The 12,918-nt window shown below is 44.1% G+C and overlaps 1 protein-coding gene across 3 annotated transcripts in view; it reads right to left on the reverse strand.

Moving 5' to 3' along the window:
• Window positions 1-5,736, reverse strand: part of LEF1 (lymphoid enhancer binding factor 1) — a 116,429-nt gene extending 110,693 nt beyond the window's left edge. For all 3 annotated transcript variants that reach the window (XM_032224231.1, XM_032224232.1, XM_032224230.1), the window contains exons 1-3: window positions 5,536-5,736; window positions 2,878-2,938; window positions 1,391-1,521 (exon numbers count right to left, since the gene is read on the reverse strand). In XM_032224231.1, coding sequence (XP_032080122.1) covers window positions 1,391-1,521; window positions 2,878-2,938; window positions 5,536-5,736 — 393 coding nt within the window. The remainder of the gene's footprint in view (window positions 1-1,390; window positions 1,522-2,877; window positions 2,939-5,535) is intronic.
• Window positions 5,737-12,918: the final 7,182 nt, after the last annotated feature.

The following is a 12,918-nucleotide window of genomic DNA, read 5'->3' on the forward strand; positions in this document are numbered from 1 at the left end:
CATATTTGGAAGTATCATGCACATCATTGAGCCATTGATTTATCTCTTCTCAAAAGCACTGCAGATAACATTGCATCCACCATCTCTAGGTACACAATACATTATATCCATGTTTACTCAGCAGTAAATCCCACCAACTTAAAACAAGATTCCTACTGAAACAGATGAAGTCACTGTTTCAAACATCACACAGTGCTAAATCAAGTTTGCCATTAAATTCATATTGTTCCAAATGTACAAGTAATTTTGAAACTCTGATTATAGGATAGATATCTTGAGGACCCTTTTTTATATGCCTGCATAATATTTGAGGATGATATGTGCATTTTATAGATGTGTGTTAAATTCTATGTCTCATGCAATCAGGGCTCAAATACAGTTGAAATCACAAAAGGATTGTGTGCCATCTAAATCAAATACATTTTAACATAAGCTTTAATACATTACAGTTCACTTCACTTTCTGTCTTTATAACATTCCAGTTATAATAATCTTTATAACACTCTTAAAGTACACAACAACTTAAAAACTCAAAAACCCTGTGGATTTTCCACCATGAATTAAATAAATTATTTAAGCAAGCCCCAAACTATTGCATGAATTAAGAATGCCCAACAAGAGAAAAATAACATTAATCTTTGGAACACTGAAAATTTAGCTCTTAAAATAACTTTTGGTTTTAAAATATGTTATTGTGGCTATCAAATGTATTGATAGCGACCCTAGCTTTTTGCTTAAAGTATTGTCAATACTGGATACTTGTTCCCATTTTAAAATTAATATAAAGGGAAAAAATTGCCCAGCAAAAATAGATAATATTGTCTTACCACTAGCCCAACTCAAACCTGATCTTTATTGGGTTTACCTACGCCTGCCTGGGGACTTCAGTCTCTTTAGACTCAGGTAACCACTAATGGAGCAGCCCTACATATGTTTCTCAGAAGTAATCGACTTAATTGAACCAATAGAGCTTAAGCCTAAGAAAACTTAAAAGAAACTTAACAATTGCTTTGGCAACTGACAGCATCTACAAAGATGTACTTTATAATGAACATCACAAGCATATGTCAATGGTTACATCTGCTATTGAAGTTATACCACCCAGCCATTCTGTAGAATTTAGCCCTTATGCTCTATTACAGGTTTCCAAATATTATTAAAGTGTCTGAATGCAATTATAAATGATTCTGAGGAGAAGAATTGCCACATAGCAGGAAGGAGACTTCTGAAATGTTATCAAAACTACATGTTTGCTCCTCAGTAAACAAAGCTTGTCTTTCCAAAGATAACTTTACTTCATTCATTGCATAAAAACACACAGACACAGATACACACCGAGAGAGACACAGTCAGTCGCATGTGTGTATATATATATATAAAGAACACTTACCGTTCTAGGAATTGGTGGCGAGAGAGATCCATTAGACATATATGGGTCATTATTCATATTTGGCATCATGATATACCCGGAATAACCAGAATAAGGTCCTTTATTGTACAGAACACCATCTATGTGTTTGCCTGTAAAAAGCAAGGATTATTTTAGCTTGTTCTTTACATTTCTAACATAAAAGAAACGTTTATATAACATGATCTTCATCAAGCAGCTTTAGTCTTTTTTTAAAGATTCATCTCTGCTTTCAGTCTTTCCTTAAAACCTCTTGAAAGAATAGAATGTATGTAAGAGTCTAGCTTTCCACACATATGCTGTGTGATAGGCTGTACAGTTTGACTTCTAGCAAATATTTCCAACCTTCCAAATTGCAGCCTGCCAGATCTCTACGATATTAAAAATGCCAAATAAATCTGTTTACCCCTACAAGGTACAGAGAAAAGAAAACATTTATATATGTGGCTTGTGTGTGCTAATATAATGATTAATATGCACTGTTTTTTTAATGTGTAATTCTAAAACTTTAGTCGTCTTTATACATGCAACATGATCTGGCTTATTCTTATTGGGCCAATTAGAAGCAATTAAGGAGAAAAAGAGTTCAGGCTGGCATACAACAATACCCTGCTGATAGTAGTGAGCCTGTTCATCAGAGGAGTCTCCATTTTTAATCTGCTTAATATCTTATTTAAATAATAATGGCTAGTTTGCAAGAAGTGCAAGTTGGATGTAGGTTGTCCATATTTATTGACAAGTGCTTCATCACAGTTCCTGGATAACAGAAGGCATGTCTGTGTTCAGGATTTGACAAGAAGCTGAAATATTTTGTGGTTTAAAAAAATTCACCTAACTGGACTCAATGAAAGATTTTATTTAACCAAATATCCAGCAGACCTTCCTACAATTGTCTTTAATTAACAGCAGGGTAGATCTCCAGTGCATTGTGTGAATTAAACTAATCCCTTCACCATGTTTTGGGGGGATGGGGGTGGGGGGAAGGTTTGTTAACCATTTCTGTACTTAAGTAAATAAATAAGCAAACAACTGAGTATATAAATAAATAGTGCTATCTTGTCTTGTAAGAATAGTATACATATGCTTTGCCTTCCTGGCACATAAGCAATTTATCTTTTAAAAACTATATTTTTTTTAAAAAAAATGGGGCACTGACTTGATTGAGGAAACATTCCCAGGCCATAGAAACACAATGTCAGATACCAAAATCACATTCATGACCAACAACCCACATTCAAAAAGAATGGGTTTGGTTAGATGGCCCACCTATACAGTTTTACTAGATGCTGCAAGATCCAAGCTAAATAGGATTTAGCATAACAAATCCACTATCTCAATAGTGAAATCCAGACACCATGTCGTATATATCTAACCATAATATATACTGACTTGGGAACAAGAAGTATATTTCCAATATAATGGGAGACTGCAAGGTTGGATAAAGCTGCTATAAACACAACATCTCTTACCTTCTTCAGGATGTTCTCTGCTTTTTTCATAAACTTCCTGAGACTGGCCTTGTCTAGACACCTAACCAAAAAAATAAAATAAAACCATATATGACGGCTATGATATTTTGTGATACATAGCAGAAAACTGTCAGTGTCCAAGTTCAGTAAAAGTGTCTCTTAAACATTTTCCAGGACAAATAAGCGAAAGGGAAGGATGTCCCAATATTCTCTTTTCAGCTACATAAGAATGGCTTCCATAGTCCTTATTTTGCATTAGATGCTTCTTTTATTGAAAATTGCATTATTAAAAACAAAAAACCTCTCTAATTTGTTTTAAGATGTGGTAGTTACCCAATACTTTATGTAAAACCTTTGAAGAGTTTATGATTAATCCTGTAACCTTTCTGATTTCAATCCAAATATATTCATGGCTGCTCTAGATTAATGCTATTGTATGATCCTATGAGTCATATGAACATGCCTTCAGTATGCCATGAAAACTAATTTACAAAACAAACCAATACACATCTAATCCAAAGTATTACTATGTTGGATGACGCTTGTCATGTAAACATAAAACATTGGAACCTTATGGGGAAAGGGCACTCTCACATTATGCTTATTCCTTACAAAAAAGGAAAGGCATACAATGTGATACCACTAGGTATTAACTAAATAACACTAAGTTAAAGAACAATCATTTCAACAGGCTCCTAGCTTCATTGTAAACAATAAAAGTTCATACAGATTGAAGCACTAATTTGGAAAATTCAACAACATTCAACCAGTCTCTTTTTCATTGTAAAAACCTTGGTATTTTGTTGCACAAGAAAAGAAAACAGGTAACTGTTATGCACAACAACAAAACAAAAAGAACAAAAAGTTATTCTGGTATTGGAGAAGTACAAGTGTCTTTTCCTAGAATAAGCCAACATTTGTAAACAAATAACCAGCAATTTAGTGCTGTTGTTTGATAAAACTCAAAGTTAGCTGCCAAAAGCATCTGTTTCATTCTGCTGGGTGGTAGGACTAGTCCCACTTCGGTGTGACACACACGCACTTACACACAGAAAGAGTATGTACCTACCTATGAATAACATTGTGAGTGAAATTTACTTGGAGCGAATGTGTTTGAGACCCTTTTCCCAATTATTCGTAGGGCAGGGCCCATTGCTACATTCCTAAAATATTTCTACATCAACCCCTGCCAGAAGCAACAGGAAGAAAAAGGCTCTTCTGACTTATGAGCAGCTATTACTATCTCTGAGCTATCTAGGCTACAGAAATAGCATTTCTCCAAACCTTTTCAGGCGTCTATTTTTCCCATGTAAACAAATTCAGACGGACCTTCATGGGTTTTATTAATGCATGAATCACTAATGCAAGCAGTCGATACTTCCTAATATGCAAATATGCACAGAGCCTCTCTTTTCCTACAGTTGCCATTTCCATTTATAATCAACTCTTAAATCCAAATGGAAATCCCTAACTGCGGCTTTTGGGAGGAGAAGTCTGCGACCCTTTGCCCGGCAAGGTCTATTCTTGAAAAGTGCTTAGAATGTTATGGGTGGGGGAGGGGAGGTCAGAACCCCTGTACTACTGTCCTGATCCTGTTCAGTTTCCTCCATCTAGAGTTAAATAGTTAATACTCAGCCACACATAATTGCCTCTGTGTTCTCAGTTCCCAAGCCTACTTTACATCAGGGTAAGGCCAGGCACCAAATATAATCGCGGCCCTACAGAGAAACGCCCAGCATCAAACTCAAAAGTTTTAAGCTCAAAACAGAAGGGGATTTACAATTCATCCTTAACAGCTGTCCACATGCAAGGAAGGAGGCAAAAGGAACCAATTTGCCAAAAGGAAAAAGCCAATGAGCCGAAGTGGTGGTGGGGAGCTACTATAGTGGCATTCTAGCAGCCGCGTCCTTGTCTCTCCTCCCCCACCTCCCTTCCCTTCTAAGTTGGGGGATAAAGCAGCAATAAGATTAAACTCTGAGTAAACAAATCAATCGTTCTATTTCAGCTTCCGAGCGGAGCCCGGGCTCTACTGTGGGGAGGGGAGTGCAAACAGCTTCCAACTCCTCTCACTCTCTCTCTCTCTCTCTCCACCCACCACTACGCCAAGCGCTGCTATTCATTCATGGGGAACAGAGGCAGATCGGTTTTCAAAGCGCCGTGGTCAAAATCTGTAACCCACTTGGCGGCTTTGCAGCTTCCCGTTTTCCATTCTGGGATCACACACCCCCTTTTCCTTAGCTGGCCGTGAAGAAAAAGAGAGAGAGACAGACAGACCGAGAGAAAGAAACTAGGGGACTTGAACTTTCAAGGAAAGCCCTTTAAAATTAAATTAAAATAAAATAAAATAACTCCCCCCCCCCTTATTCTCTTACACGAATCCCAGAGCAGACCCGAGGCCAACAGATGAAAGAAAGCCGGGAAATGGTTTCCCACCCAAAGGGAAGCCCACCCAGGGAGCGAGAGCGGACTGTCTCCTCCGGCCAGGACTCTGTTGCTCCGGGCAGGACTCCCGCTGCCACCGTCCTACCCCTCCATGAGCAGCGCTCCTTCCAGAAACTTTTCTGCAGTTCCATCAGCCAAGGGGCAGCCCCGGCTCGTCCTTCCCACCAAGACCACGTTCCAAGTTGAGATGAGTGAAGCCCAATTCCTCTTGCCTACCTCGTGCCCGTTGCTGCTGGGGATGGTTTCCGACTCGTTGACCAGCGAAGACTTGATGTCGGCCAGGTCTCCTTCTTCCTCCGGGTGGCTGATCTCGGCGAAGATGGTTTCCTTCTGGGGGTCACCTTCGTCTTTGAAGGGGATCATCTCGTCGGTGGCACAGAGCTCCGGATCGCCGCCGCCTCCCGAGAGCTGAGGCATAGTGGCTTTCTTTCCACCCCGGGAAAGAAAGGAAGGAGAGCAGGAAGAGAGAAAAAAGAGGAAGAACAGGAGGAGGAGGAGGAAGGAGAGCGAGGGGAGTTAAAAGGCTTTGGACGCCGAGCTCGCTTTGCGCTGCGCTCCTATAGCCTTCCTCCCCCTCCGCCTGCTTCTCTCTCCCTCTCTCTCTCAGCCTAAACGCTGCGCTCTCCTCCCTTTCCCACCCCATCCATATCCAAACACCTGGGGGGAGGGGAGAGAGCAAGCAAGACTGGAAGTGTGGCCGGCCCTGTCTACTTTGTCTGCTTGAAAAGAAGGGGAGGGGAAAAGGAAGCCAAAGAGCCAGGCAGACGCGCGCCCCCCCCCCCCCCCCGTCTCTCTTCCCTGCCGGTTTCTGTTGTGTCTGCAGTTCAAGACGACGCGAAAGTCGGGCAAGTTGGCTTTCTCTCAGAGACTTTTAAACCTGGTTTTCTAATGGGTCCTCCTTTCCCTTTCCCTTTTTTGAAAGAAAGGACCACAGCCCCCCTCCCTCCCCCCCTCTGTGTGTGTGTGAGAGAGAGAGGAGGGGAGAGAGAGAAGGAGAGAGGCACAAACGCCGGTCTTCGAGAGGAAAAGCCAACGAGCCCTTTAAATGGAAGCCTTCTGAGATACAGAAGTGACCCCAAGGAGGGACGGGACGGGACGGGGGGTCTTCCTGCCTGTGCGCGCACACATCCCGCGCGAAGGTCCGGGGCGCAAAGTTGGAAGGTCCCTGGGCAGGAAGGACGCCAATGGGAGAGAGACAAAAAAAAAAGGTCGGTGGGAAGATGAGGGAAGGGCAATCTCACACCCACACACCAGGACTCCGCTTTTGTTCCTTGGCAGGGGAAAAGACTTTTTCCCCCCTTCCTGCCCGGCTGCCTAATCCTCTGCGCCGCCGTCCTGGCTCTCCCGAAGCGAAGCGAACCGGGCGGCTGGCATTTACCGGGGGAGGGGGGGGGACGGAGCCGACAAATTCCTCAGGTGCAGCTAAAGCAGAAGCAGCAGCAGCAGCGAAAGTCCTCAGATGGGCGGCAGCAAAAAAAAAAAAGGGACGCTCCTTAAAAAAAGAAGAAGGGGAGAAAGTTAGCTTCTCCAGGAATTAGAAAAGCAACCCCTCCCGCTGCCCCCCCCAAAAAAAAACCTCGAGCCGGGCTGCAAAAGTCTTGAGACGTAAAGGCCAACCCACCCCAAACTTCTTCCAGGTGCCGCTGCTTCTGCCCCCTTCAACGGTCCCACACACTCGCTTTTCTTTTGGGTGGGTGGGTAGGTGGGGGATCCCGGGCTTGGTTTTGGTCGGGGAAAGGGACGGGCATAGAAAGGTCTCCTTTGGCCGAAGGTGCCGGTTGCTCTTCTCTGGGCTCCGGCTTGCGACCAGGGTCCCCCCCCCCTGTCGACCAGGGGTCCTGGTTGTCCACGAGGTCTTGGTGGGCTTGCGAGGCGGGCCGCGCGAGGTGGAAAGGCAGCCGCCCGCTGCGCTCTCCTCGTGTACCGTAACTTTGCCGTCCCTCCGCCCGCTTCGCCTCCTCCCGCTCCCCCCTCCCTCCTCCCCTCTCCCCTCTCTCTGGCTCTCTTGAAAAGGGCGGGGGCGGGCAGAGAGAAGATGAAAGCGAAGCCGCCGCCTTGATTGACAACTCACTGAGAGATGCTCTTGAGAGGAAAAGGAAACGCAGCCCCACAGAGAGAAGGGGAGGAAAAACAACCTTAAGCCGGGAAAGCTGCAGGATGGGCTGGAAAGCTCGTTTAGTCTTAAAACCAACCCAAGCACACACACACACACACACACACACACACATACACACAAAGAAGATGCAGAAAGCCAGGCCGACAAAGTTAAAACAAAAGCACAAAAACATCTCCGGCGTCTTAGTCCGCTGGAAAGTTTCACCTGGGAGAAGGTGGAGAGCGAAGATGCTGGATGGGGAGGGGAAGGGAGGGGAGGACCAAGAAAGTAGTCCGGGGAATCGGAACGTAGGACTGGCTGCGGTTTCTTAGCCCTCGTTTGCCTTTGTTTTTGCCTTCACCGCAACGGTTGTTCCCGTCCCGTTCTTCAGCGTCGTTGATGCTGTTTTTTAAACAACGATCTGAGACTGGGTGAACACTAAACAAGGGGCGAGGGTGGGCTGGGTGCTGCTATTGGGAAGGGTGGACCGTCTCTCCCTGCCCCCCAAAATCGAAGTCTCCGGGAATAATAAGTAATAGTGATCCGGATATCCTCAGACAAATCTGAGACAAAAATCTCTTGTTTTGTTTGCTCAAGTCTTTCCTCTTTTTGGAGAGGTGTGTGTGTGGGGGGGGGGGGAGGCTGTGTATCCATACCCAATTCTTGGGGGCTGATAGTGGGGTTCTCATATGGATGCTATGTTTACAATGACAAGAGGCAAAACACGTGACAAGACTCATACGGACTTCCGATTCCCGAATATTGAAATCATATTTGAAATGGAACATTTAAATCTGAAATCTTATGCCCAGTGAGTCGAAAAAGAAGTCCCATTGAACTGAACGGATTGTGCTGAATACACACACGTGTGTGTGTGTGTGTGTGTGTGTGTGTGTACATAGCATCTTCATATATTCTCCTTCCATATATTCACATTTAGTCCCTGATGCGCCCATTGGGACATCCGAGCCTTTTATTGCCTTATATTTATACATTCATCTCTGCAACCCCTTCCTGCATGTATAGGGAAAGGAAATAATGAAGATAGACGGCCGAGTTAAGAAACGTTTACTCGGAAATAAATGCGACTTGGCTTGGGTGGGATTTCTGAATAAATACTGTTTGGGATGCTGCAGCTTTCTCGAGTGCACATATTTGTTACTTGGTTCTTGTTTGAATCAAATGTATAAATATGCCCTAACCGGAAAACGGAGGAATGGAAACATGTCAGGCAAAATTCAAGTTGATCCCATAATACAGAACCCTTTGGTGTTTTTTTTTTTTTTTTTGTAGGACCCAAAGAGAAGAACGGATGGTTTCTTGAAGTGATCTTTTTTTAGAAGAAGAAAAAAAGTTGCGATGAATAAAAGCAAATACGAAATAGCTGCAAGGCGCTGCTTCCATCTGGGGATTATAATAAAAAAAAAACTGAGCCCCATAAGGAGAAAAGCGACAAAGGGCTCCAGAGAGTGGAGGAACACGAAACCCCACGATGCTGCATAGAAGGCAACGCATTACTCCGATATAAGTTTGTGGTCAGCAAAACACGAGTGGATTTTTGTCTAGAGGCCCAGCTTGGCCCTAGGTGGTATCTCCGTGGGATATATATCCTCTTCAAGCCAATGAAGGAGAGAAGGTCTTTGGAAGCAACTTCCACAGCAATGAATGGGGCCGGGAACTTGGTCCTCCCCCCCCCGCCCCCTAAACTCGCGTTTGATTTCAGCAGGTCGCAGCTGGCGAAAAGCTGCCTCCAGGTCCCCTTCTCTAGCTTTAGGCGGCTGCTTAGAAGCCGAGGAACTTTTCAGGGGCGCTTTTTGCTAAATGTTGATCTTGTTCCACCTAATTCGAATCCTATTTTCCCCTTCATGTTAATTGTTGGAGCTGCCGCTCTCATTTGCAGAATCCCTCCCTTTGCCCTCGAGATTATTGTACTTTAAACTACATAATGGGAACCGCTTAAGAGGCGGGAGGAGGGAAAGGGAGAAAATTAGCGCGTAAAAAAGGGGGGCTGCATTTGATGTTGCTGGCGCAAAGAGATCTTCCTCTTCGGGAAAAACCAACCTACCCACCCACCCATCTTCCTCTGGAGAAGCCAAACAAGCCACGGTTTCCTTTGACAGTCGCCTGCGATCTGAGGATTTTGCTGTTTAAGTCTTGTCGCTAAAACGCTCGCCTCTGCCTTGGAAAGAGACGCAGCGCGATTTGCGTTTTATGGGGGGGGGGGAAGTGCATTGGGAAAACACCTTCCCTATAACGCGTTTTAAGGCTACGTTGGGTCACTTTCTATTAACTAGCAGCGAAGGCAACAGCCTAGGTACGACAAGCGTTTTTGGGTTGAAATTCTTATTGGCTGTCGTAGCGATTAAGCATCCCGGTCTCCAATTAGCACGTGTCTAATCGATTGGAATCGCCATTTAATATATATATATATATCGAGGAATGGAATGGAAGCGAAATCCTGGAAGCGAAATCCTTTCAAGTTTCAACCAGATTTGGGTCGATTTGGGCGATGTTTACTCTTCCTGGATCCCGAAGGAGGCGGATGGGAGGGAAAAGTGGAAGCTTTCTCCGGGGGAGGATTCTCCCGCACGGAGGTTTAGTATTAATCTGATCCCTCTAATAAAACAATTAGGAAAGGATTTATGCAGTTTCTAAACCTTTCCTCTCCCCACGTCTATAAGCTTATATATACTCATCGGCAGAGAACCACGCTTTCCTTCCACCGGTCATACTGTTCGCAAAATCCCGAATAGAGGAAGTAAAAGACGCGACGTGGGAAAGAGAGCCTTAGGCACAGCTGTGCTCGGGTTCCCGCGGTGGGCAGAGGTGCACTTCGAGCCCCCTTCGCCATAAGAGACTACAACGATCCTTATAACGAGCCAAGCCCCCCCCCCCAACTGGGTCTCCCCAGCAAAAGAACTGAAGAGTGTCCAACTGAAGAGAGTAAAGCTGCGCCTCGTTTTATGGGGAAAGAAAGAAATAAAGGAAAAGGAAAGGAAAGAAAGAGAAAGGAAGGAAAGGAAGGAAGGGAAGAAGGAAAGAAAAAAGGAGATAAAGGGGAAAGAAGGAAAGAGAAAAAAGGAAAGAGAGAAAAGAAAGAAAGAAAAGAAAGAAAAAGGAAGGAAAGGAAAGAAGGAAAGAAAGGAGAGAAAGGGGAAGAAAGAGAGAAAGAATGAAAGAGAGAAAAAAGGAAAGAGAGAAAAGAAAGAAAGAGAAAGAAAGAAAAAGGAAAAAAGAAAGAAAAGAAAGGAAAAGGAAAAAAGAAAGAAAATAAAGAGAAAGGAAGGAAAGGAAGAATGAAAGGAAGGAGAGAAAGAAAGAAAAGAGAGGAGAGAAATGGAGAAAAAGAGAAAGAGGGAAAGAGAGAAAGAAGGAAAGAGAGAGAGAGAAGAAAGGGGAAGAAAGAAAGGGAAAGAAAGAAAGAAAAAGAAAGAAAGAAAGAAAGAAAGAAAGAAAGAAAGAAAGAAAGAAAGAAAGAAAGAAAGAAAGAAAGAAAGAAAGACCTCTTTCCCCTTTGATGTGGGCTGGAGGTTTTTCCCGACCGGCTTTTTTTTTTGTGATGGGTGGGTGAGAATCTTCTCTAAAGGGAAAAACAGAGAGGAGTTGCGGGGGCGGAGCGAGAAGACGAAAAGTCGAGCTTCAGGACAAGCGGATCAAGTCAGGAAAACTCTCCACTGCCAGGCTGGAGGAAGCCCGAGGCTGCTGAGCGCAGTCGAGAGAGAGAGAGAGAGAGAGAGAGAGAGAAACACCCCAACATGCAAAGAATTCTCTGAGTTCGGGCGACAAGTTAGGCTGAAATGTGGTTGACCTGCCTGCGATTCAGAATGTTGGGGGTCAATTCGGCTCTTTTGGGGGTATAATTCAGGGAACGAGAGTTAAGCGAGCCGCGAGTCAGGCTGCTTTGCAAACACCGCAGGTCCTTTCAAAGCCTCGATTCCGCATAGTGACTGGCTGGGTTCCCATGGTTATCATGCTTAAATGAAGCATGGGTGGCAGAACGAATGCAATGTTCTGGGTCCATCCGACGCATTAAGCACGAAACTAACCGTAGAGAAATGTGATTAGCTAGTTTTGGGATTCAGCACGAACAGCTATCGGGTTGGCGCATCAAACTAAGCGACGGTTTGCTTCGTTGAAGCTCACTGGCTGGGTAACCATTCTTCGGTTTCCCTCCATCAACCATCGCTTACAAACGAGCCTAACCCCAAAACAATCCCGTCACCTTATGAGTTTGGCGATGCATTGTGTGAATCAAGCTAAAAGATACGAGTTAGAAATGGAAAGACTAAGGATAATAAGGCGTTCTTGCTTGGAATATTATCTTTGTCAGCTCTCATGTAAATAGAAACTACTCCAATAAAACCTTTACAGGTGTTACATATAAGGTATCTTTGTCTATTGACCTAAGAGGAAATTCCGTTTAATCCAGTGGAATTTACTCAGAATCTCCCAAAGCACTTTTTCTTCATTGGAAACCCTCTTGAAGTCAATAGGATTCCCTCCACCCTCCAAATTGAACATTAAAGGGCTGTATTTACTTCGGCGAAGCCTTCCTTGAACTGAACTGTATCTGGATAAAAACCTAAGTTCGGACTAACCTGGTTTATAATACAATCCTATGCTCCTTCCTATCTTTAGGATCCCACTAACGACTTGCCTATTTGAAAGTGAATCCCATTGTCTGGGAGTCCCCAGACGGAGAGGCTAAATGGGATGGCCAGTTTTGGCTTGGTTGAGATCCTGCCGTCAATTAAACAGCCTTCGTATTAAGTTTGATATGTAAATCTTGGTTTCTTGGGATACCCAATCAAGGATGATTCACGTAGCTTCGATGCAAGTAGCTTCAGTCGTGCAAGTAGCTTCAGTCGTGCATTCTTCCTCGACCTGGCGTCCTAGATGTGCTCCAGGGCTGAGTGATGGAAATACAGGGTGTACACATCTAGAGGGCGCCAGGTTGGAAAAAAGCCAACAAGGCACATGATGTCATTCCATTAGCTTTACTCCTCCAAGAAACGTGTATTTCCGGTGATGTAGATGAAAATAATCCTGCTCCCTCCCCTCCCAGTAATTATTGATTTTCTAGGTTGGAGAAGGTTAAAGGCTAAACTTAAGTCAGGGGTGTCCAAACTTGGGAACTTTAAGATTTGTGGACTTCAACTCTCAGAATTCCCCAGAAGAGATCCTGCCGTCAATTAAATTCTGGGAGTTGAAGTCCACAAATCCTAAAGTTTCCAAGTTTGGACAGCCCTGACTTAAGGTACAGTTGGAAAGTAAGGATCTGTATTCTCTCAGGGAGTAAGAACTTGGAAAGGGGCTTGATAAGGCCTTTAAGAGAAATATTCAAATCCGTTCTGTGAATTTTAAATGCCCTTTGGGCAGCCATCTCATTTTTGATCGAGGGAATTGAGGATCGGCAACACAGCCCAAGACACACTCAGAAGTAATCAGGGTGCCTCTTCTTGAGTCTTAACTCCCAAGTGAGCGCCAGCCCCAGCCCCAAGGAT

The sequence above is a fragment of the Thamnophis elegans genome, chromosome 9 (genome assembly GCF_009769535.1).
Source record: "Thamnophis elegans isolate rThaEle1 chromosome 9, rThaEle1.pri, whole genome shotgun sequence".
Lineage (NCBI taxonomy): Eukaryota > Metazoa > Chordata > Lepidosauria > Squamata > Colubridae > Thamnophis > Thamnophis elegans.